At 40.4% G+C, this 10405-nt stretch overlaps 1 protein-coding gene across 1 annotated transcript; it reads right to left on the bottom strand.

Annotated features, from left to right (window-relative positions):
• Positions 1-6527: 6527 nt before the first annotated feature.
• On the bottom strand, positions 6528-10223 carry LOC307153865 (uncharacterized protein; the record flags this gene model as incomplete). The annotated part of the gene is made up of 5 exons (XM_079863619.1): positions 10159-10223; positions 8472-9358; positions 8129-8275; positions 7843-7924; positions 6528-6808 (listed from the first exon to the last, which is right to left on the bottom strand). The coding sequence occupies exons 2-5, from the start codon at positions 9300-9302 to the stop codon at positions 6528-6530; spliced, it is 1341 nt and encodes a 446-aa protein (XP_079719745.1). The 5' UTR covers positions 9303-9358; positions 10159-10223.
• Between the last annotated feature and the right edge of the window lie 182 nt (positions 10224-10405).

Raw genomic sequence — 10405 nt, 5'->3', positions numbered from 1 at the left:
AACAAATGTTCACTCTTCAGTTTAGTTCAATTTAGTTTATTTCACATTTTACAACACATATCCACTAATTTATTTGTCAAATAATCTCATGATCCATGAGTACTATGAGATGATTACAGCGCCACCTCGTGGCTTTAATGGTAAAATATATTCTAATTACTAAATGTATTATTTACATTACGGTTTGCCATTTCAGATCTTTTAACATGCCGTTATATTATTTTTTTTAGTAGTTGTTGCCCATCTATAAAAAAATTAATGTAAATCGAGACTTTGAAGATAATGTAGGTGTGCAAATAGGCTATAATGTGTTTAAAGTTTTTAAAAATGTAAGAAATTAAAAATGTAAGTGTATTTATATTTATTTATAGAAATATTTCACTATTTGCCTTTTTGTTTAATAAACATTAACATTATACATGCACATTATACAATTATGTACGAGGCTTGAGACTTTTGTTCCAGCAGCTCAAGAACAGTGCGTAGAGACCTTCATGGAATGGGTTTCCATGGCCGAGCAGCTGCATCCAAGCCTTACATCACCAAGTGCAATGCAACGCGTCGGATGCAGTGGTGTAAAGCACACCGCCACTGGACCCTAGAGCAGTGGAGATGTGTTCTCTGGAGTGACGAATCACTCTTCTCTGTCTGGCAATCCGATGAACAAATCTGGGTTTGGCGGTTGCCAGGAGAACGGTACTTGACTGACTGCATTGTGCCTAGTGTAAAGTTTGGTGGAGGGGGGGTTATGCTGTGGGGTTGTTTTAGGGGTTGAGCTTAGCCCCTTAGGAACTCTTAATGCTTCAGCATACCAAGACATTTTGGACAATTACATTCTCCCAACTGTGTGGACGGCCCCTTCCTGTTCCAACATGACTGCGCACCAGTGCACAAAGCAAGGTTCATAAAGACATGGATGAGTGAGTTGACTGGCCTGTACAGAGTCCTGACCTCAACCTGATAAAACACCTTTGGGATGAATTAGAGCGGAGACTGCGAGGCCTTCTCGTCTAACATCAGTGCTTGATCTCACAAATGCGCTTCAAGAAGAATGGTCAAAAATTCCCATAAACACAACCCTAAATCTTGTGGAAAGCCTTCCCAGAATAGTTGAAGCTGTTATAGCGGCAAAGGGTGGGCCAACACCATATTAAACCCTACGGATCAGGGTAGGCTTGCACCAGCCGTTCGTAAGTTCTTTCTTAAATTGGAACGTAAAGTCCACACGAGAGGCTTAGTAACTACTATTTTGTAACTAACTCTGTACTTTATTCCATTGCACCATTTGTTCGCAAGATAGAATGTAGCTAGTAAGTCGTAAACTCTCCGTAAAGTAATGCGTACTTCGTATAATATGACATTTACCCTCGATGATCCAATATCAGCCTTCAAATACGCGGACAGAAGTTGTTTAAATGCGGGGAATTTCAGTTAATCCTTTTTTCTAACTTCTTTTGCATCCGGCCCCAGGAATGGGATGTCATTAAAGTTCATGTGCATGTAAAGGCAGATGTCCCAAAACTTTTCGCAATATAGAGTATAGTCGGCTTTCATCAGCGCTAGTTCTTTGGCGTCGGTTTTGTGTGTCCCTATCCTTAGTTTTGGCATATCTGTGATCTTGTATGGCATTGGTGCTCTATGTGAGGAGCATGTGAGCATCTTTGAGGCAGTCACAGGTAACCTCTGTAGAGACTGGATGGGCATGGGTGTTTCTAAAGCGGCCTTTGGCAGATGCTTAGACAGATGCTCATGGATCCTGAGTTTTTATCTTTGTTGGGACCTGACGTTCACAAGTGGTTCCAAGCACCCAGCAGGCACAGGTGCTCCCTGTGGTTTTTTTTCTTTCTCCTCTGGTCATTGGTCCTTTCAGTGTTGCATCAGAGAAACTTGAGTGCTGAGCACTGAAGACCAGCGATGAGGTGAGGTCCTCTTTTTTAGCACTGGGAGAGTTCTGCTGGGACTTGACGAGCATACATTCTCCCTGTGTGGACCTGTCAGGCACAGGTGCTTTTGGTGTCATCAGCCTCCACTGCTTCGTGGTCTTCAGTTCTCCCCACTCGGTTTTCTCAGACCCAGCTGCCTCAGGTGCTCCCTGTGGCTTTTTCTGTCTCCGCTGCTACGTGATCTTAAGTGTTGCATCATGAGAAGCCTAAGTTTCTGGATAAGGTGAGCCGTCTCTGTGGTAAGGGGTGTTGGTGGGCTGTGCTCTGGGTCTGGTTGCGCGACATCTGTGAGGTGTGGCTGGACGAGGCTGTTGTCATCCTCCGCTTTGCCCACTGTAAATGCGGATCCGTTCGTCCACAGCATGAAGTTGATGTAACTACCCAGGATCCAGCAGAGATCGCCGCGGGGCATGACGAAGCAGAGATCTTCGTCCAAGCCACACTTAAATCCCTCCATCAGACAGACGTCGTCGCAGGTGGCCTGACGGCAGATGTCGAGGAACTCCTCCACGTAACACTCCTTCCAGCAGTAAATTGCCCCTCGTCAGGGCAACATTAATGGATGCTATGTCCAGTTTTATTCTCATTTTGAGGGTCCAGTCATCTGTCACACACGGTTGGAGGAAACACAATGAAGATAAAGATGGATTTAATCAAAAGGATTTAATATTCCACACAGGAGGTATTCCAAACAAGCCAGGCAAAAACACAACCGCTGCATTGACGTGACAGGACAAATGAACACTGAAAAGACTGCAACTTAAAATACAAAGCAAATGAGGGAAATAATGACAAATACCGGTAATGATTAAAGGGTACATAACATGCACAGTTTCACCTAATCTCATGTTAATCTTGAGTACCTATAGAGTAGTAGTGCATCCTTAATATCTCAAAAAAGTGTTTAGTTTTATTAAATTTATAAAAGAAAAATACAGCTTTCCGATTCTCTCCGGAAAAAGCCGAGGTCCTGGAGGCGGAGCTATAGAGTCAAGCGGTAGTTCTTGATTTCCAGCAAAAGACAGAAATCTGATCCAGTTGTACTTACATGACTGGGGTCTTTTATCACTGGGACTACTCCACGTTTTAATAGCAAACGATTTGCAAATCCAGCGTCGACCTGAGCCTTGTTAATAAAACATTCGTCACTGAAATGGCCAGAACACACAACCACACTTCCTACACTCCGTTGCTGCCCCGGAAAAACAAACGGCATCCACTGTTCCTGTAACACTGGGTTCTTTGGAAAGCTGGACACGGTAAGCTTTCCCTCACATCCAAATACACACTTTTTTGGAGACATTCTTGAACAAATCCTATGCAGCGCTGCCGATGATTTCCTGTTGAAGCGCGTTGATGTGCGCGGTCTCGTTCTCCTCTGGTCGACGTGCGCGCGGGCGAGCTTTTCTGAGAGAAATGCTCATATAAGGAGTTCCACTCTGGTCTACGTCATTAGATCCACGATAAAAAAAACCCAGCCGAAACTTGTACCAACCCGGAAGTAAGATTTTCAGCACAGAAATTCTCCGTTATTCGTCCAAAATATTTTTTTAAAACTTTGCCCATGTTTAACATGAGAATCCATCTCTTTAACACTGTAAACAACTCTGAATACATGAAACACCATGGTACCCCCCCTTTAAATTAATCACCATGACAACGGAAAAGTGGCGAGAAACTGAACAAAGGAAGACAGAAAACTAGTGAAAACAAACTAAAAGTCCATGATAATGAAACTAAGATTGAGTGTCTGTGACAAAAGAGGGACTATAAGCACTTCAATGAATGATTGTTCATACAAAAAAATAGCGCTGCTTCTTATTTATAATGTTTTTAGTATTTGCAGCTGGTGCAAAAAAAAAGAAAAAAGGAAGCAAGTGAAGCTGCCACATAAGACCACTCAACCAAATTTAGTCAGCAGCAGATATTACAATAAAAGCACATTTCTGAAATAGACTATAATTCAAACAAAAAAAGCTCCCGTAGGCTGTTGTTTTTAAATATTTATAAAAATATAAATAGCAACATAGGCTATTAGACGAGGGATCGCTTTCCTGAACATCAGCACAATGCTAGGCCTATTGAAAAAAAGGGGAGTGATATTTATTGACAGACAAAACCATAGACTGTAAAAAAATATGGACGTAGTGTCTGTGACGTCACCCGTAGGTTTCTGAAGAGCATTTTTGAAGCCTAAAGTGGGCGGAGCCGTCCGTCGCCATCTTGGCCTTGCGTCACTCCCGGATAACAGAAAATAGGCAAACAGGCGGGGCGTGAGTGGAGCTGAGGAGCCTGGCCATAGATATGAGCCTGGCTATCTGAAATCACCTAGCTCGACGTGATCGAGTTAGCTGATGATGTAAAGCCAATTAAAAGTTCCTGTTTTTGCCCTTCGAAATATTATAATAGTTAAAATACATGGCTACAAGTGAGACTGTGTATTACTTCGAGAGTGTTTGTGTGTTACAGTGATTTATGTGCATACATGTCAGTCACTCTTTCATGGTCCGTCAGCGCGGCATCTCTCAAGTTCGTAGAGAGCTTATTCAGTCCATTTTAAATTCTGATTTTGGCCGCCTCTCAAATGGGTTAAACCGTTAAACCATAGATATATTGCCTTTGAAGTGCAAGTAAATGCGCTAGAAAATCCGCGCTCATTCATGGATGTGCATTTATTGCACGGACGGAGAAAGCGCCGACGCCTGCATGATTTCATCTGACGGGTCATAAGCATATTATAATTCATCTGTTCCGTGAGAGCAGAACGAACGAGCCTTTATTGACGTTTTAAATTTGAAAACCCCAAAAAGCAACGAAATTGTCAGACACCCATTAGTGCATGTTCACAGAGGAAAACAACTGAAATACAGCGCTGGTTGTTCTCTCAAACGATACTCGACGACAACGACTGAATCCAAAGACGTGGGCTTTGTACCCAAGTATTAAATTGTATGAAATAATCCCGAAAAAAAGCACAAACACTGCAGAGAAGGCAAGTTCAGCAGTAACATTTGCTGAGGTGAAGTGACGGCTAGTAACAGCAGACAAACGGCTAGCATTGACATCAGCGGGAATCCACCTGTCACTCAAGTGGCCACACCCTTACATTTAAATATTAATCAACTAAACGGATGAGTTATAAAAAAATTCACCCCCCTCACAGTTGTTATGAAGGGCAAAATTAGCTGTATAGACCAAAGCCACAGAGAGAACCAGGCTGTAAACATGTTTTTTTTTCTGCTGTAAAGTTGGTAATTTTAACATGAGGGAGATACAGATTTGACTCACTTCTGCAGCCAGGCCAAGCGGTCAGTTAATGAATTGCAGTTTAACTCACTTCCGTGTTGGTTTCAAGAGAGAGACGGGGAGGTTGCCGCTTGGACAAAACACAGGCAGGAACAGTCCAAACAATAGGGCAGGGCACACAACTGGAGAACAGGTAGGTTGAGGGCACACAACTGGAGAACAGGTAGGTTGAGGGCACAACTGGAGAACAGGTAGGTCGAAGATGGAGACAAGGCAGCGGCTCAGGGAATCAGAGGCTTGACAGTTGGTGATGAGACTGGACGTGGCACCAGGCTAGCTGCCAGACCAGGAGAGTCAACGACCAGAGGGCAACAGGATGCGGGACAGGAACCAACACGAGACAAGACTACACTGAAAAAAAAAATCAATCATTCAATTAAAAATTTTAGGGTAATGGTTCACATCTATATTTTATAACTTGAGCCAATGAAAAATAAATAACTTGCCTTAACCAATATTTTTGATGTCTATAAAAAATATGTTATAAAACTTGGCATAAAGTATATTTTTCTTGTTGAAGAAAGTCAATAAATTTTTGATCTAAACAAAAATATATAGATTAAATCTTTTAAAATCTCATTTAAGAAATATGTATTAGAAATTATTTGTTTTCTCCAATCAAATAGATATAGATTTAATTATAAAATTACTTATTGTTAAAAATGCAAGTTAATAGAAATTATTTATTTTAAACAAACAAAAAGATATGGATTTAATTAAACATGTATCCCATTAAGGAACATTACTTAATATTTAATTTTGTCCAAAATCTAATAAAAAAAGACAAATCATTTTCATTACATCGATTTTTTAACTTATTATACATTACTTCCACACATCCAGAATTTCAGTGCTCAAGTGTCAGATTTTCAACTTCTAAGAGCTGGCAAACACTGACCGTAGAAATCAACAGCCTTAACCGAGAACAATGCAGTGAATTAGGGAAATGTGACAATCTCTCAGTTTCATCATTACTAGAAATGCAGCTGTAGTCAGTATCTCACTATCTCTGTCGTCATTGTATTTTATGATGCTACAAATGATATCCAACTGTAAAAAAAACATTGTTGAAAAGTCAGGAATTGGAATGGAAGTACAGAGTTGTTGCTATACACCGTCCCATTTCTTCTCATTGGTGTAAACTGGCAGCTTTCAGAACGCTGCAGCGCGTAGCTTTGCGTAACGCCGAACCATAGCCAGCCACTCAAACATGACATCATTTACGGGAGTAAACTGGGATGTGTGGGAACCCTGAATGAAGCTCTATTGTAGAGCTGGTCATAGAGCCTCTTGACTTTGTTGGTCATGCGGGTCCAGCTCCATGATGACTTTCTGGATATATTCAAATGTCTTGGGATATTCCAGACTGAAGGCATAAAGAAGGCCCAGGAGAATGGCAACAGCATTTGCGACAGACAGCAAGTCGCTCAGAACCTCTTGTCCCTCAAGTATGATGCCAATGTTTGTGGGTACAGCATGTGCTTCTCTGATGACGAAGATTGCCATGCTTTCTTGCTGAAGACTTTTTTCAGCCTCTTTCTTCTCCGACAGACCCTTCTCTGAGGGTAAACAATCTTTATCACAATATACGTTATCAGTTGATATTATAGTCATTACAATATTATTCAATAGTGTGTCAACCCTATTAACGCCACGAAAAAAAACGTTTTGTTTTACCGCCCCCCAGTGTCCTCTGGCTAGTACTACACTTTTTTGAAAACCAACCGACATCAACCGATTGGCGCCAATGCAGCAATACTTCTACACATACAAGCCATAAATAAATGACCATTGTGTGTGTCGGCAGTCACAACTGTTAGCTAACGTTACCATTAATCACACGTGTAAGCCAGTCCCTTTACATGTAGCTCATTCACTTAAGTTAGTTGTTAATCAGGTTAACTTCTACGGTTTTAACGTTATTCTTAAGATGCTGACTCGAGATACGTTCAATGATTAAACTTTCACATTAATTAACATTACCAAAATCAAAATAAGTATATGTTCCCTTTTGCAATCGGTCAGGAATGATTTAACATACTTATCTACCAGAGGAAGTCAGCAGAGCAACATGTCTGGCATTAAATTTACAGGCTACTTAATACAGCAGCACATTTAAATGGTTGTTTGTTTCACTTACTTCAGTTTATCCGCGATGCCGATGATTTTCTCCGGTGCAGGAAAGTGATCCACGGAACGTAGACTTGAAGAGTGGTCTGGTGACTGGTCGAGATTTGTGTTTAATGCCCGTGCGCTGGCTTGTGTGTTACCTTGAAATTGAACATTCGTCGAAACAAAGATTTCTTAGTTGAGCTCTTAATGAAAAATATTTATATTTAACAATGAAATGAAATGAAAAAAATATTACCTGGAAAATAAAACAAATAAATGAATAGAATTGTAATTGTAGAATTGAATTCAAGTAAAATGAATTGAAAGACAAATTATTAATTGCATGAGGTACTTACCGCTTGAAAACCTTTATTCATGTGTACATGCATTCATATAAGGCATGTACAATTACAATTAAATATTTGAAATTACACAACATTTTGCAAATATGCTAAAAAATCGTCAATTTGGTCAAAGCTGCCTGGATCCGACCGTTGGTTGTTGACTTTGATTTCCGTCCACTGCTTTTTTTGGGGTGGTGACCCGTCCACTCCTGCACTGTCCTGTTGAAGGAACAGACATAATCATGTAATGCTGACCAGATTTAATGAGTGATTCTTAAAGAAAATCTAAAGAAAAATTGCTTCTACCATTTCGATATGAGGCATCTGAATTGAAAAGGATATGATTCGCATCCCAGATTAAATTATTAAAGTATTTAGTTTCCAAATCTTAGTAAAATTGAGAGATAGGAGGGTCTAAGTTACCAATGCTCTTTTCCGGGTCGGCTGGGACCTGGGCTGAAGTCTGTTCCGGTTCGGTTCTGAAGTGGTTATCTGAGGGGCCGGATGGTTGTAGCGCCTCAGTTCCACACACAGTTTTTGTGGAGGTGCCTGACACAGACCTGCGTTGTCCTGTTGAGAGAACAGATATAATCATGCAATGCTGGGCAGGTTTAATGGGTGCTTCTTAGACTAAATCTTTTTTTATATTTTGAAATATAAAAGGATGTTAAATTGAGGATCTAGAAAACATAGTAGCATATAGTTAAAGACAATGTCTACTTGTTTGAATACATTTTAAAAATAAGTAAAAAAACAAGGGACTTACAGAAGCTTCTGTGCTCCATAGACTCTTACTCCATCTGGACATGGGTGCTCCCTCGGGAGAACTGGGTGGTTGCTGTGGGGAACACGGTGGAGCAAGTGTTCTCTGTGGGGTCTTGGCAGACACAGACACTCCCTTTTGGATATTCTTCTGCCTCAGCAGCTCAGGGTTTTTAGGATCTCTCCTCTCGCAGATCTTGTCTGGCACCTTTGAGGAAGCCACTGGTGGTGATAGAGATTGGATGGGTATGGGTGTTTCTAAAGCGGCCTTTTTCAGATGTTTAGTCAAATGTTCAGGGATCCTGAGTTTTCCTCTTTTTTGGGACCCTATGGGCACAGGTGCTTCCTTTGGGGACTCAGCAGGCACAGGTGCTATCTGTGGCTTTTTCTGCCTCCAATTTCTCCTCTGGTCCATGGCCCTTGTTGCATCAGAGAAACCTGAGTGTTGAGCTTTCTCCGATGCATCACTGAAGACCAGGGATGAGGTGAGGTCCTCTTTTTTAGCACTGGGAGAGTTCTGCTGCCTCCACTGCCTCGTGGTCTTCAGTTCTCCCTCCTCATATTTCCCATCTGAGAAGCCGTAGTGCTGGGAATGAGCCTTCTCAGATGCATCACTGAAGACCAGGGATGTGGGGCATGATGTTTCTCCTTCCTCCACTGTTTCCCACCACTGGTCTGAGATGAGGTCCTCATACTCAGGATACTCAGATATGGGGTCTGAAACTTCCATTATCGCCCACCAGCGCCCCGCAGCAAGGGCCGTAGTGAGCTCATCTGACAATTCAGTAGATGAGGACTTCTCTGCACTCTCAGAAATGGTGGGCATGGTTGACATACTCGAAAATGAACTAGAAGTGAACAATACTTTTTGCAACTTATATCTGTGAAACACTAGAAAGAGAAAGGGAAGAGATGATTTGAGTAAACATACAGTACAAGAACCTGAAAGCTTGTTGTCTTAAGCCCAACGTAAACTTAAGTCGTTCACATTCTGCAATTTTTGTCATGTGAAGTTCTACGGACATCTGCGTGTATCCCGATTTTTGTGTTCGACCTCCTTAAAAATGCATTTAAAATGAACAATGAAGCTAAAAAAGTTAATTGTTATTTTTATCAGTTTCCCTACTAATGTGCACAACTCAGATGCACATAATGTAAATGTATATAGTAATTTTTTATTATGCCCGGTTGTCGAGGTAAATTTGATTGATTACATGAATCAGCTTAAAGCCAATAAGCTTTCAGATCTGCTATCGTTATGTCATTGAAATATAAATTAACACAAATTATATATATATATATATATATATATATATATATATATATATATATATATATATATAATAAGATTTTATATAAGATAATAAGATTTTATATTATTTTTTAAATATATTTTTATATTATATATTAAATATATTTAATAAGATAATACATATAAAGATTTGATCATTATTGATTCACATATCATCCTCTCATTTCCACACAAATCACCAGTGTAGCCTACCATGCCTATTTATTTATCTAAATATAGCTACAGCAAATCGAGACAATAACATTCCACAGTTTAAGCAGATTCTTCTGCAAATTATGAAAATATTAAAATTCAGATCCCCAAACCCTGTGTAAAAAGTACTCACACAATCGCCGACTCGCTACAAGAAGAATAAAGCCGCTGCACTGTTTATACTCACGATCATTATGACGTCACAGTCGACCACACGAGTTGACGTCACAGTCGACCACACGAGTTTGTGAGGGATGGGAGACCTAGGCTGTTTCGTTGTATTAAAAGTGAACATGCAATACAAAGAAATACTGACTTAGCTTTTTTAATTCATGATTGCTGATACAAAAACTAGCGCTGTTTAATATTTTTAGCATTTGCAGCTGGTGCATAAACCGGAGCAGGTGAAGCTGGCATAGGCTACATTTTATTAT

The sequence above is a fragment of the Squalius cephalus genome, assembly GCF_949319135.1.
Source record: "Squalius cephalus genome assembly, chromosome: 25".
NCBI classification, from domain to species: domain Eukaryota; kingdom Metazoa; phylum Chordata; class Actinopteri; order Cypriniformes; family Leuciscidae; genus Squalius; species Squalius cephalus.
Note: the sequence above shows the minus strand (reverse complement) of the source record. Positions and strands in the feature narration are given on the sequence as shown.